Raw genomic sequence first — 15,728 nt, 5'->3', positions numbered from 1 at the left:
TGCAGCAGCAGTTAAATACAGGACAAAAAATGGTCACTCAAATCCTTTTACCCAATCATCTATCCATTTACACAAAAAATATCCAAAAGCTTTTTTTTTGGGTGTAGTAGAGAAAAGCAGTGATTTGGAGCTGCAGTCCAGGTGGTCTCCAGCAGTCACTGTGTTCAGAACTTGTGAGGACCCCAAAATGGATAGCCAATGGATGTTCACATCCACTATGCAGATAGAACACTTGGTACCTAGGGCATCACGTGACTATGGATTTAGGTGAGAAAGTTAAGTATTAAGATGAGCATTTTCTTCAGCTACTGCTGCAGCATTTAGCTCCATGGAGGTGTCTGGCTGTAGAGCAGCTTTAAAAACAGTAAACCAAGGGTGCACAGAAGAATGTTCGTGTACCCGTACCTCCGAGGTAATTAAGATAATGATCTCCACCTGTGGAAAACTCCTTTCATAAGTGTTCTTGACTGTTTTGAGAACTTTTTTTTTTTTTTTACTAGCTTCTGAATTTACTGAACTAAGTTATAAGAGAGGATGTGCTGTCATTGCCAAGTAGACTCTTATCTTGGAGACAATGCTTACTGCCGTCACAAAGCCGGAGACTTTACATATAATCACCGCTAACAATGGGAAGACAGACAAGGCTCTGCCAAGCTTTCACTGATATTAGTTACACTGGAGCCGGGACAGAAGTCCTACTGATTTCCTATGTTCCAAATGTCCAAGAACCAGACTGTACTGTCCCATAAATACGATGGAATAGTCATGAATGATAAGGGTGCAAAGTGCGAGTCAATAATAACCGCTCTCTGGTGCGGCTTTCGTTTTTATTGGATGATTGGGTTCAGCAAAATGAGATTCTTTAGCTGCTGCCAGCTGAAAGCGTTGGCTGATCTAACTAAATGCCCTGAGGAAACCATCTTATCAGATGTAAACATTCCGCATGAATCAGTCACGCATTGCAAGTGTATTTGTTGAGTTGTGCGGGAAGAGTTCCAGGACAATAAATTTGCCGAAAACTGCTTTATTTTACAATTACGGACACTTCCTCAACCAACTCCCGATCTGTGGTTATGCGCTTGTTTTGTCCTCATTCATAAAACACTATCAGTGTTATCAGACATCACAACAGAAACCAGACACCAAGAACTGCAAAAAGAGGAAATTGGCAAATCGATGCCCATAGATTTTAAAGGGAAGTCAAACATGCAGACAAAATGCAAACACACTGAGGCTAAAATAATCTTTCAAGCATTTTAGAGCACGCCATAAACCTGTAGAAAAATAGTACTGGGCTTAATGGAATTTACAAGTTTTATGTTAATTGAGCTGGGATGAATTGGCGGTCAGGATAATTGCCTCACTTGCAGCCTTGGCTTCTCAGGGGCCACAACTGGGACAGTTGTTTTTTAACCTGTTGAATCACTGTAGCAATGTCAGCCTCCTGCCACAGATATAGCTGCTTGAAAAACTGCCATAAGGGGCAAAGGGTACTTTAAGCAAACAACCGATCTGGCAGCAAGAATGCCACAAACAGATTTTGGAGAACTAAAGCCACATGCAGCTCACATACTAAAAGAGCATTGTAGACTTACCCTTTCCATTAATTCTGCATTACTTTATCTTTGTTAGCATACCCAGTTCAAACCCGCAACAAAATGGCAGAAATCTAACTCTATGGAAGTAGATTGATGCTACAAGGCTGCTAAAGAAACGCCTGTGATCCCATAAAAGAAAGTTGACGAAACAAAGACATTTCTACACACACCAATTTATTCACACTTTCTTGTAGTTCAGTTTACACTTGTGTTAGAAACAGGCAAGTGTCTGTTCTTCTGCAAAATTTACCATCTCATGCGTTAAGGCAATTCGTACAAGACAGGAACATTTCAAGAACTTTATCAAAGCATTCACATACCTTCTTGAAGGACATCTTTGAGTGTCACTCTCTCACGGGAAATGGAAATGTCCTTGACCTTGGCCTTTGCCTCTTGAAGAGTAACACTTTTCAGGTCATTCTTCTCGATCCGCAGTGATGGATAACCTGAGGAGCCAACGGAGCCAAACAAAACAATATGAATACCCAGGTTGCATTTGTTGTATTTCTATAGAAGCAGCAAAGATATGATTAAGAAGTCTAATAATTTCATTGGACCTCTAATAACTTTTCAAAATGAAGACCAAGTGGGAGGTTACTCAGAAAATACGCTCCAAGCTTTATAAATATAACAGCCCTTGAAATCCTCTAGATGTTTCACCGATAAGCATCCATCTCTGCAGTAAAAAGCTTTTTACAGATCGCTGAATTGAATTCTGTCTTATGTCTCTCTCAAGGACTACTGCAAAGTAATATCGCCAACAGAATTCCCATTACTGCCCCAGCAATTACACTGCTAAAGTTGCCATCTCACTTTGAATTCAGGGGAATGAGACGGTAGAGAAATTACCCCTTAAGGAGGGATAGACGATCATTAACCAGGGGAGGAATACAGTTATCAGTACGGGGAAATTCACAACTGCAGTCTGATACACACAGTTGAAGTGCGACTCAACCAGACAGTGTTTGGCAGTTCTCTACCTACACTGAATTTGATAAGATGGGTTTATTGGAAGGTTTTGCCAAACCGATACATTTGACATTGAAGGGAATCCATGTTCCTTTTAGGGCTCGTTCGCACCCTTGCGAGGCGTTAATCACATGGCTCCGTGGGATTAACGCACCCTACTGCACTACAAACCTACCACGTGTTAACTATGTGGTGTTCAAATTAATGGCAACACATTTCCACATTGTTAACGCGCGGTAGGGGAGTTGTGCAGTAGGGTGCGTGTTAATCTCACAGAACCGTGCAATTGACTCACCGCGAACAAGCCCTAATAAGGAGACATGCATAACCTGTAACATTTCAGTCAGGGTGAAGAACAGGAGGATATCAAAATACAGATGCCTGCTGTTAGCACTAATTTCTTTAGAAAAATACAGACTTTTGGGAAACAACGTTCAGACATCCCTGCAAAGTACAATGCAATGGGGGAGCAAAGTTAGGCAGATCCGACCAGTGTCCTCTTCATACATACCAACATGAAAAGAGGAACTAATGTCTAATAGAATAAACGGTTTTTCATATACAAGAATTTTTTTTTACTATCTGTGAACAAAAGTGAACTGCCGACATCAAAGCAATTCTGTCGTTATACCAAAAACAAATTAACTGGCACCAACCTGTAAAAGAAGTACCCCAATACTAATTTCTGGCGGCTGCTCTTTAAAAGCTCCATAAGACAATTCAGACTGTAGCATAGTGGCAGCCCCCACCATTGGCCACTGCTTCCTGTAGTAATGTAGTGGCCGATGGGAGAAACCAGGCACCTAGTGGTGAGACACTTCCCAACAGACAAGGAAGTGTATGATTAGCAGTACCGTATAGAGATCTTAAAAAGAGCAGAAAGTTCCTACATATAACCTGCCAGAAAAGTGAGTATTTAAAAGGGACATCCAAAATGTTGACAGCCAGGCATTTTTTTTATTTATGGCAAAAATGGAGTGTGCGATTCTCCCCCGTCACTGGCGCTTTTCCCTGCCTGCTGGCAGTTTTTTCTACAGCTGTACAATGAGCCGCGCATGTGAAGCTCAGTGTACAGGCTTGCCAGGATTTGTATCAAGTTGAGAAAATCTCCCGTGTGCGCAAGTGTTTCAAGTTAAGTCATTGCTGCGCATATTAACTCATTATGGCTGACAGCTCTTTGGGCCCAAGCTATTTTTTTTCTTCAGCGTTTTACTTCCGCTGTAAGGTTTTTCTTTTCCAGGTTGCTGCCAATGTATTGTTTTAATATGCGAACAGAGTCACTTTACCATCAAAGCCTGAGAAGTTGTAACCCACAGGAAAAAAGATGAAAGCACAATGCGATACATGCACTGATAAACCATCTTTCAAGTATGTCTGGGCAGAAAGAAAACCACTTGTTGATCTGCCACAAACTCAAGTGTGCTTCTAACCAAGTTTGAGATAAGTTTCTTGGCTACACCGAATTTCCAAGCATCACCCCTACTCATCATCCTCTTAACATATAGAGGGGTTCAGTTGTCCAAGGAAAGAACAGGGCAGGGCTGACAACACTGCTTGAAATTTCAGTGGAGGGTCAGCGTTGTTGGCCCACTACATGACATTAGGAACACGCTGGATCTCTGGCAGATCAAAAAGGTATTTTTCTGTACATGCAGACAAAATTAGGAAATATAAAGAAATGTATTGCAGAGGATGTATTGCAGGGGTCAGCAACCTTTTACACACCGAGTGCCATTTTTGCAACCATCAGACAACCGAGTGCCATTGAACAATAGTGCACCATAGTATTAGTAAATTTCAGTTTTTGCACTCGTAGTTGTACTGCTAATAAGTTAAACTCACTAATTATTTGAATGTGTTTACCGTGCCATTAGCAGCACAACTGTAAATGAAATTTTTTTATTATTGCACACACAAAATATATTTACATGTACTAAAAAAGTAAACTGGACTTGCAGTTTTAGTGTGATCCCTGTTTCTGTATTACCTTAAAACTCCACACCAGCCCTAAGCACTGCACTTTCATAAAACACAGGTTTTTTTACATGAGGCCCTGCAGACCTCAGACCAGCACCAATACATGGCAGACCTCACACCAGCACCAATGCCCTGCAGACCTCAGACCTGCACCAATGCAGACAGACCTCAGACCAGCAACAACACACAGCAGACCTCAGACCAGCAGCAATACATTGCAGAACTCAGACTAGCACTAACGCACGGCAGACCTTAGACCAGCACCAACGCACAGCAGAGCTCAGACCAGCACCAATTCCCTGCAGAGCTTAGACCAGTACCAATAAATGGCAGAATTCAGACTAGCACCAACGCACAGCAGACCTCAGACCAGCACCAACGCACACACTTTAGCTTGCATCAGCCCCAAACAATGTATGATTAATAATAGGGATGCACCGATATAAAATCGGCCGAAAATGGCAGTTTTGGCTAAATGGCAAAAGTGCCATTTTCCTGCCGATACATCAACGCATCCCTGCTTTCTCTCCTCCCCGCTGGGCGCTGCTCTGTGTCCCAGCAGGGAGGAGAGAAAGTGACAGCCGGCCGAGCGCTGCAGGAGTAGAGCGCTGTGAGCGGCCGGTGTCTCTCCTCCTCTTTTTTTATTTCGGTTTTTACATTTCTATTTCGGTGCACCGCTAATAAATAAAACAAAACAGTATTATAGCAGCAGTCTCCCCTACCAAGATGGACCAAGGCTTAAGTATAAGGCCTCATTCACACAGCGTTCAGTCGGGCTGTACAGATCTGTGTTGCGTGCACGGACATGTAGGGCCATTCCCGGGAAAGACAGGTGCTGCGTGTGATTGTACGCAGCAGCCTGTTCTGGGAGGACACGGCCATACGTTCACCCGAACTGCTCATCCGTGCGGGTGTTCGTACTTGGACGCAAACAGGATAGATCCTGTCTGGGTCCAAGCACAGACACCCGCACAGATGTGCAGCTCGGGAGAGCGTATGACAGCATATGGCCGCATCCTCCCATAGGGAAGGACAGTCTGATGCGTACAATCACACGCAGCACCTATCCCTCCCGGGAGTGGCCTGATGCGGCCGTGCACGCCGCACAGATCTGTACAGCCCGACTGTACGCTGCATGAATCATGCCTAAGGTACGCATGCAGTTTTTTTTATATAATATATATATGTCAAAAAAGACAAAAATGCAGTATTGCAGTGTGCAATGATACCTTTTTTATTGGACTAACAAAATATATAAAAAAGACAAGCTTTCGAGAGTGTATATATTATAGGGCTTGTAATTAAAAAAAAATTTGATTAAATCGAACACGAAAATTTTAATCATCTATTAATTTCGAATTCCCCTTCCCTTCGTTAGCCGACGGAGCCACTTGGGGAAGGGGGGTGAGGAGTCCGGTGATCGCCGACAGGACTCCCGAAAGCCGGCGGAGAGGTGAGTGTTTATTAGCGATCAAAATTATTTTAAATCGATCAAAAAGTTTAAAGATTCATTTCTTGATTTAATTCTTAATTTCCACAGCCCTAATATATATATTAGGGCAGGAATACATTCAAAGCTATTTGTGGATCAAGATATTGCAGTGCATTTCCTGTGTGTGTGCAGGTATGAGGTCTAATGTTCGTTGGGTGAGCAGTATGCAAAGGGAATGTGGCACATACATTAGTATTACATTAGTATTGCACGGTGATCCTCCGGCTCTGTGCACTGTGTTCTGACTAATGATGGGCAGAATGGTGACAAATCAGACGGGGAACAGAAGATCCGCTCAATCCGGCAGGTGGGTGAACATTTCTCCTCCTTCCGTTCTGCACGTAAAGAATCCGTCAGGCAGGACCTTGAGCAGATAGTCAATGGCCTCCTCAGCGCTGCTCCGCGCATGATGTCATCTAGCCACGTCAGGGAAGTGGGTGGGACTTCAATTTGACAGCCGGCTCGAGCGATGCGATGTCAAATGCAAACAAAAAAATTAGTTTGCGTGCCAACAGATGTGGCCTCGCGTGCCAAGCTGGGCACGTGTGCCGGGGGTTGCCGACCCCTGATGTACTGCATACTTTTTTTTTTTTTGCTTTGACATTCACCTTAAATTTACACCAAACTGTGTTTGATTTGGTAAGACTTAACGCCAGGAAAAGCGCTTAAGTACACTGAACCATTATCTACGTTCCACATCTCAACGTCACTTTTTTGACTACAAGCATGTATATGATCGGAATGCTTTTTGGATTCATCTCTGGATTACTCTTCTGTCTATCAGATCTAAAATGTACTTTACATTGCTCTACAGCTGCACTTTATACCAGGTGAAAATATTTGGATTTTTGAGTTGGATTTGTTCAGAGCTAACAATGTTGCTCTATTCAACCCAATATACACTCCTAAGACAGCTCAAAAGGGACAGCTTTCATTTAAAAGAAAAAAAAAAGCTTCAGGAGTTTAGAAACATGGTAAAGAAACAAGTTTTTTTGCATAAAGTGGCACTGGAACATCACATGGGCCCATAGCAGGTCCTCTTTTTAAAGTACCTCTAGATAAAACTTTTTTTTTACATTTGGAACAAGATGGGGAAGAGTTGGACTTTTTTATTTTGCTACCCGTGTACCCATTTGGGGAAATTCACCACTCTGTTTAAGATTGTCACAGAGGCAGAAAGTGAGGGGACATTAAAAACTGTAGAGTCCCTAGAACACAGGGTAAGGGGACATTTTTCAGTGGGGAGACCTGTCACAACTCACTGTACTACAGTTCTGCGCAGGACAGTGATCGCTCAAACAGTCTTGCTGCAGCGAGACTTTGGCTTCCTCCCCCGATGGTTGATGTACACCCCTGCTGTAGTTTTGTCTGACTGAATCTGGATAGGATGAACCTCTAAAATGTTGCAACACTGACAGGAGAGCAAAATTGCCTAAAACTTCAAGATGTTTATTGGGAGAGGAGACTCCTCCTTTGACTAAGACCCCTGCAGCAACAAGGTGCCCAGAACGCCCTCCCAGACCAACAACCTGGCATCAGTCATGAGAATCTTCTAAAAGATCAGAACTCCAGAGCCAGATTGCTAAACTGCCGAGCCACAGATCGCCTCAAGCTTGGTTTTAAAGCAAAATCAATGGAAACTGAGATACAGACTGACAGCTCACTCCTCTTCAATCCCGACCACGCTTTGCAATGGAGATGGTCTCTTGATTGACAGATCTCCTCTCAATGTCTCTGCACTTTCCAGACAAAAGCGAAGTCACAGCAATGCAGAGAAAGGGGGGGGGGGGGGGGAACTCACAGGAATCTGCAAAAGCATTAGAACTGGAAGGGGAGCCGAGTCTGTATCTTAGTCGTTCTTGCATACACAAGCTTGGGGATAAAATGCAGCACACAGTGAAAAATAGGCGGCTGGACTGTGTAAAATACAAAGTGAGAATTATTTTTTAAGAAAATCCTTCCTGTGTCCCTCAATGGACAAAAAAGAATTAGTTTTTTGCAGATTCTAAGATCTTCAGGAGTCTGTCTGAGGTCTGGTTCACACCACAAACAATACGTTCCAGAGCAATCGGGCTGTGGAACACACTGACTCGCACTCCTGCCAGCTCACTGCGTTCAGGGGCGGGACGGGGCATTGAAGTCAATGGCACCACAGCCACGCCCCCCCTGCCTGCAGTGTGATCGTCCGCACCCAAAAGTGTGGCACATGCTGCAAGCACTATTTTTGCAGATCGCACTGGACCCGGACGTAGGCACTAATGTGCCACACGTTCGTGTGCCGACGATGGCACTGCAGGGGGGGTTGGGTGTGGCGCTATTGACAAACCTCCAGGTGGACATAGGCCATATTCATGCCACCTTTTTATTTAAAATATATCTTAATTGTTAATGCAGACATGCATTGTACTAATTTATGACAAATGTGAATGATAGGCTTACTTCAATGTGTTAAATATTAAAATGTACTGTATTAAATTATGGAATGGAGTGGTGTAAACATATAGTGAAAGTAAACGCATTGCACACAGATTTGTACAGCACTGAATGTAAGCCTAGCTTGAATAAGTCAAATGTTAGTTCTGTGTATCCAGTGGTTGTATCCAATGGGCATTCAGCACTGGCATTTAAATGCCCAGGAGGGCCATTATCTTAAAGAAGGTCAGCAATAGTTTATTTTTGGCCTTTCTAAACACATTAGGTAGCGTTAACTGCTTTGTCAGTACCTGTACAAGAATACATGTTCAAGAAACAAATGATTAAACAAGACATGAACATACTAGCTCATTCAGAATAAACTAAACTACACCTAAAGCGGTAGCACGAGCTGTGTTCATGAATCAAAAAAGTTACTTAATGAATGAACGCTTCAACATCAACTGTGATAAGCCTAGCTGCCAAAGGAGGAGTATATCCAGGTGAAGCTGGTTACACATGTCAGGGAAACATTTAATCATACAGAATTATTCTAGAGTTTGAATAAGAGTCTGACCCAGCCCTCTGCAGAGTCTCACATTGCTTCCCTGAGGCCACAAATTGTGTTGAAGCAAGAAATATATGGCAAAATCAAATCTTGCTTTTGGACCGAGTCCCAGATTTGACTGCCTAATGCCAATGTCATGTAGATGACTAGCTTATTAACCATTTAACTTATGCAACATATATGCTCATAGACAAGTCCACTTTGTGATAAAGTCATTAAAAGAGTACCTGTTAGGGAATAAATGTTTTTTTAACATTAGTGGGGGAAGTTATAAGCTACAAAAGGCAGGGTTAAAAGAGCATGCACTTTAATAGGGAAAATGTCACCTGTTTAAAAGGCAAGTCATCCAGTGAGAGCGAATATATGTGTGTGGGAGTTACAGATGTACATTAGCAAAGGCCCTATAACATCAGATCTGAAATGGTCCATGAGAACGATGTGCATTGCAATGCATGTTAGTCAGTCAGGTGCACTGGGGTACCATTCAGCTCCAACGGGTCCAATACCACAACACATAGTGTGCACAGGACCTAATCCACAATGCATGACTTCCTTTATTGTATGTGTGCATGCGAGATAAGGAACTTCGATGGTGTGCTGCTTGAGGGTAGGGACTGATGTATAGTGCAGTGTATATTGTCGACGCTGAATAAATACCTGGAATAAAATACCATAAAAGTTGAAAATTATAGTGAACTATTAAAAATGGGAGCTCTAGGCACAGAGACTTTTGTAAATCCTGATGTCTAAAGCAAGGTTATGTCTCCTGTAATTCCATCAGACATGTTGCGTTTTAAGAGAAAAGATTTTAGAAAATGCAAGTCTCCAAATGCGCAGCTGCTGGTGTTTACAAGCCCTAACAGAGGAGATGCCATATCATATATAGGGTGTAAATGTTGTTGTATATATGTAAAGCATGGCTGAATCCCAGCAGCCAGGTAGCCAATGATCATTATCAGCTGACGCCTAACGTTTGAGGTTTTCTTTAGTTATTGTGAATGGAGCTGGCACCCGCAGACAAATTGGGCTGGCTCTTAGAATGGGCAGACTCCCTCCTGAATTCCATATGAATTTATCTACACCCTGGTATATAGCAATCTAAGACCAAAGCCAAGAATACAGTGAAGAGCCAGAAATAGCATTTGTTTGACAGTCAAACAAAACACAAACGTTTTAGAATACCCTGTAGGATTTGTAATTATTACATGAAATGTAATGTTCCCAAAAAAGCCGTATTCAAGCAGAAAATGCTAAACTAATCTAACCACTACATACCAGGCTGGCCGTTTACCAGCTGTAGTCTAACTAGGGATGCACCGATACAAGTATCAGTGCCGATACAGGAGTATTTGGTCGAGTACACCCAAATGCTCAGATACCCTCCCTGATACCAGAACTTCTGGTCAGAGGGAAATTACCTCTGACCGGCAGTGCCTTAGCGGAACATGGAGCCAGCTTCCTGGGCAATTAGGCAGCCAGGTGGCAAGTGATGACCCGCCTCCTGGCTTCCCGATTGGACGGGAAGCCGGCTCGATGCTGATTAGCTGGGAAGCCAGTTTGCAGCACTGAGGGTCCCTGGTTCGAATCCCGGCCAGGTCACTATGTGCAAGGAGTTTGCATGTTCTCCCTGTGCCTGAGTGGGTTTCCTCCAGGTACTCAGGTTTTCTCCCACACTCCAAAGACATGCTGGTAGGTTAATTGGCTCCTCTCTAAGTTGGCCCTTTATGTATGCATGTAAGACTCTTACAGTTTGTGGAACTATTCCTCAAATCTAAGAGGTGGCGCAAAAGTCAGCTGGCTAAAGCAGCCGCGGCAAATAACTGAAGGGGAGAGTTCTACACAAAATATACTTTAAATCCACACACAAAAACAGATATTTCAGTTAAAGATTGCAACTAAGAGTCTGAACTCAAGTGATAAAGTCAAAAGGTTTCTTAAGTTTTAAATAGTCTTTCAAATACTGATTGATTCACTTACAATGGAAGATGCTTTGTGATGTCTAAAAGTTTGTTTCCTGCAGAATCAGCTGGTCTCCTGAGCGCTGGCTCTAACATCCTGTTTTAGGGTGGCTCCTTTGCCTTGCAGAGTCCTATGGAACCAGGGTAGCCCCTCAGGAATGAGTGGATGCATGTGCATTGTTTCAATATATTTGGTCTGAAGTAACTTCTTTTGTCGGCACACAGTATAGTGGCTGTGGACTTTTTTTTTGCCCTATGGAACCACCCTTGTGTGCGTTGCTGGTAAGCGGCATGTCTCCACCAACACACAGACACAGCAAGGTAAGCAACTTCCTTACTCCTCTCCACCCTAGTAGATGAATGGCTGCTGGAGACTGTTCTGTCCCTTGTGATCTTGTACTGGACAGGGAGTTCCGGGAAGCCAAGCTGAGAGAGTTGGAGCTGTTCTGAAACATGACAACCAACTGCTACAGCAAAAGCAAAGAAATACTGTGCTAGGCAATTAATAATTTGCTTGATATGAATCAATTACGTAAAAAAAAAAAAAGTATGAGAGTTTAATGCTACTTTAACTCTACCCTATGCCTGCTTCTGCCTTCTACATAAAATCACACAAAACTGTGTAGTATCAGATTTTTTAGGGACACCAGGCAGCTAAGGATTTAACCCATTAGCATTACCCAAAACTGAAAAACAGCTTTGGGCTGATAATAAATCTTTTGGAGCCTTGGGAATGTCAGCAAGTTCAGTTTCCATACACATCAGTGTAAGTCTACACAAAACACCAGCTTACAATAATCGGGAACTCTGGCGAGACGACCTTCCTACTGGTCCAACTACACCTCAATCTTCTCATCTGAAAGGTGGAGAAGTAGTCACACCACCCAGATGTATGCATCATAGAAATACTGGAAGATGCCTCCTTGAGAATTATTTTGCCCTGAACAAGCCTGACAAGAGGGAAAAAAAAGCAACCGATTTGATTCAACTGGGCCATGAAGACATTCTTCAGAATTTATTGTACCCTATTGACTATGTGGAAAAATCTGTTAGCAGACGATATCCCATTCTATGACAAGCGTAAAGATGCCTCCAGATATGCCACATCTAACAGCCAGTTCAAGCAAGTGAGGATGGCGGGTTCGGAGGGACAAGAAGCATTTCAAGAGACGAAACCTCTAAATCCAGCTAAAGCCCAGACCATTTTGGGCCATAAAGGTTCTATAAAGCTGGAGAAAAAACCATGACCAAGTTCAGCAAAGATTTACTCATGCTATTGAGAATATGTTACAATGTCAGGCTTTTACAACTATTCCTTGGAAATTAACCTACAAAAATATCCTTCCAGAGAAGGAATACATTAGGTCAGTGTCCTCAGTGAATTGGCCGTGAGTTGTCAAAAACTTGATATCCAGAAGTGAACTGTAATCCTTCCAGGGCTAAATTATTTAATTTGGCGATTATGATCAATGTCACCAAAACGACCTTGAGTTTTCCGAGACCCAACACTTGCATAGGAGAAGCGGATATTATTGGATTAGTAGTATTAAAAACTTTTAAACATTCAACTTTTTTCAAATAATGAATTCAAATCAATCAAATACAGTATATGTAGCCCCCCTGCCATTTACAGGTGTGTAGCTACTAAATTGGGCGCGTTTATTGCTGGAATGTAATCAGTCAATGCATCAATTGTTCTGCAGGCTATCCTTAGAGAACTATGGGGTCAGTGTTTTTCCCCATAGTTCTCCTTAGGGTAACGGGAGGACACAAACTAGCGCCCTCCCGTTACCCTAAGCTCAGTATACCGCGAGCTACAGCTTGCGGTATACTGAGATGGCGCAGCCGGAGCGGATCCCGATGTAGATGACGGGATCCGCCCAGCTGCGTGAGTGACAGCTGGCTCTGCCTATCTAGAGGCAGAGCCAGCTGTACCCGCCCCCTCCCCCTTCCTTTCCGCCAGTCAGCGCTGGCAGAGGGGAATCCAGCCCTCCCCCTGTCACGGCAGAGAGCCGTGACAGGATCGAGAGGTGAGCGAACCTGGTATGTGTTCGCTCACCTCCCGATCTACTGAGCCGACCTGTGACAGTCTCATTGTCACAGGTCGGCTAGAACTATGAGGTGAGTGGAAATCACTCATGTCATAGTACTCCTTTAGGTCTCGTTCACACCTAGGCGTATTGCATATGTGCGACCGTCGCGCGTTTCCGAAGGCTACTTGGCTGTATCCCAATGGAAACACGCAACAAAACGGCCCAAAGTAGTACCTGTACCTTTTCAGGCGTGGGCCGTTTTGTAGTGCGTTAGGGACGGGCGGAAATACGCCAAGGTGGGAACGAGACCATTGAATACAACTGGATTTTTGAGCGTTTTGTAGAGCGTAGAACGCGCTACAAAACGTTCAGGTGTGAACGAGGGCTTAAGCTTGGTAGATTGATTGCTTCCCCCTGTTGCGGCGTTGGGGATAATATAATCATGCATACACACATTGAGTGGCCAGATTATTATGACCAGCTGACGTGTGTAGGCAAATAGTTCTCCTTTAAAGAATCAAAAAAAAAAAAAATGTTTTCTTTACTTTTTTTTTATGCTTTAAGTCCCCGCCCCAGACATAATACACGCAGATATGAGTCGGGTGCGCCTACGTGCGAAAACGACGATTGCGCCTATTGTGCCGCAGTTGTTACATATCGCCGCAAACGTCGGAGTGAGGCTGGGTTCACACCTGGGCGTATCAAATATGCGCGTTTTTACCGCGATTGGCTGTAAACAAAATGCACGACAAACGCGCGTTTCCGAGGGCTACTTGGCTGTACCCGATTGGAAACGCGCGACAGAAACGCCCCAAAGAAGCTCCTGTACTTTGGGCGTAGGGCGTTTTGTAGCGCGTTCATACGGCCTGTAATACGCCCAGGTGTTAACCATACCCATAGGAAATATGGGATTTCTGTGTTTGAGCGTTTTTCAGAGCATTCGAACGCGCTACAAAACGCCCAGGTGTGAACCAGGCCTTCGAGCAATAATTTTAGAGCCATTAATCACTGATAACGCTAAACTGATGAGCAGTAAAGCATGGTCATTATATACCTCAAAAAGAAAGCTATCTGTCCCCAAAAAATGTTCACATAAATTGCAAGGCTATAGTCCGGTCATGCTGACTGGTGACATTTTTGACTGACTGGTGAGACACCATCACATTTTTCAAGCCCTGTGTGTATATGTATATCTCTCTATCTATAGAGAGAGATATAAATATATATATATACAGGGCTTGAAAAATTTGGCGTGTCTCACCAGTCAGTCAAAAATTTCACCAGTCAGCATGACCTGACTATAGCCTTGCAATATATGTTAAAACATTTTGGGGACAGATAGAGCTCTCTTTTGTGACCCCACGGGGGGTTATTTTTTTTTTACTATACAATGAAAAAAGTACCATAAATGTATAAAAAAAAGTTTCCCTATGTTATTTCCTACCCACTATATATATAGTAAACCTTTTCCATTCTATTTTCAATTCATAAATTGCAAAAGTCAATGTCCAAAAGGAGGTGTGTGTGTGTGCGCTCTCCAGCCCTGCGGTGAACAAACTGCCTCCTGTTACAGCCAAATATTTACAATTTTGACTCCTCAGTCCAGAACACCTGCTGCCATTTTTATCCACCCCAGTTCCTATGTTTTTGTGCATAGTTGAATCGATTAGCCTCATTTCCATGTCGGAGGTATGGCTTTTTTGCCACAAGGCTGCAGAAAAATGGCAGCAGGTGCTCTGGATTGATGAGTCAAAATCTAAAATATTGCTGAAAGCATTCTTTACAGCGTGTCTGTGTATATTTCTCATGTAACAAATTGGAAATACACACTCACCCTGATTTTATTACCTTCACATTCACCTTCTTGTCACAGGAGGAAGGTAAAAATAATCACTTTTGGTTTGCCACAATTCCTCCTTTACATTATTGCCAGGTAATAACTTTTTACCACTTTTCCTCTAAATGGGTATATGCCCTTTGATTGAGATATATTTCGGCCCAAAGTGGCACTTTGGGTAAAATGCAGAAGGTACCATCTTTTCGCTCAAATTGTGTTGTGCAGTGTCCAGCAGCAAGGAGAGAAACTGTCAGGAGGCCAAGTAGTGTGGGGAGGAGTGCGTTTTTTGACGGCGAGTCAGAATGGAGAGCATTACAAGCAGTCAGCTGACTGCTTACTGCATGTAAATGATTGAGGACATAGTATGTTTACTGTGTCCCCAATTATGAATGAACTGGAAGTGCACTACATCACTTCCTGCTCATTCATGATTGAGGCCATAGTAACTCATACTATCTCCACAAGTTGGATGGGAGAGAGAGGGTATACAGGGAGAGAGAGGGTATACAGGGAGAGAGAGGGTATACAGGGAGAGAGAGGGTATACAGGGAGAGAGAGAGGGTATACAGGGAGAGAGAGGGTATACAGGGTGGGAGAGAGGGTATACAGAGAAAAATACACAGACAGGATATCATGTAAAAGAAGATGGACAGAGGGAGACCTACTGGGGAAAATCGTGTGATCTGCTTGCAGCCTCCTTCTCACTGTATAGCAGCTCCGCCCACTATTTCCTGTGACATCACAGGGCAAATGCTGCTACCGAGATCAAAGGGAGTTCATATACTGAAGTCCCTTTGATCTCCTGTCAGACGAGTGGACGAGTGGATTTTTCGAGCCGTGTGTATGTGTGTATGTGTGTATGTGTGTATGTGTGTATGTGTGTA

The 15,728-nt window shown here is 43.3% G+C and overlaps 1 protein-coding gene across 1 annotated transcript in view; it reads right to left on the bottom strand.

Moving 5' to 3' along the window:
- The window catches only part of RYK (receptor-like tyrosine kinase), a 112,156-nt gene that overhangs the window by 64,643 nt on the left and 31,785 nt on the right, over positions 1-15,728 (bottom strand). Inside the window, exon 9 of the mRNA XM_018555326.1 lies at positions 1,919-2,044. Coding sequence (XP_018410828.1) covers positions 1,919-2,044 — 126 coding nt within the window. The remainder of the gene's footprint in view (positions 1-1,918; positions 2,045-15,728) is intronic.

This window comes from Nanorana parkeri, unplaced genomic scaffold (assembly GCF_000935625.1).
Source record: "Nanorana parkeri isolate BGI_ZX_2015 unplaced genomic scaffold, ASM93562v1 scaffold192, whole genome shotgun sequence".
NCBI classification, from domain to species: Eukaryota; Metazoa; Chordata; class Amphibia; order Anura; family Dicroglossidae; genus Nanorana; species Nanorana parkeri.
The sequence above is the reverse complement of the archived record's forward strand: the minus strand, read 5'-3'. Positions and strand labels throughout refer to the sequence as shown.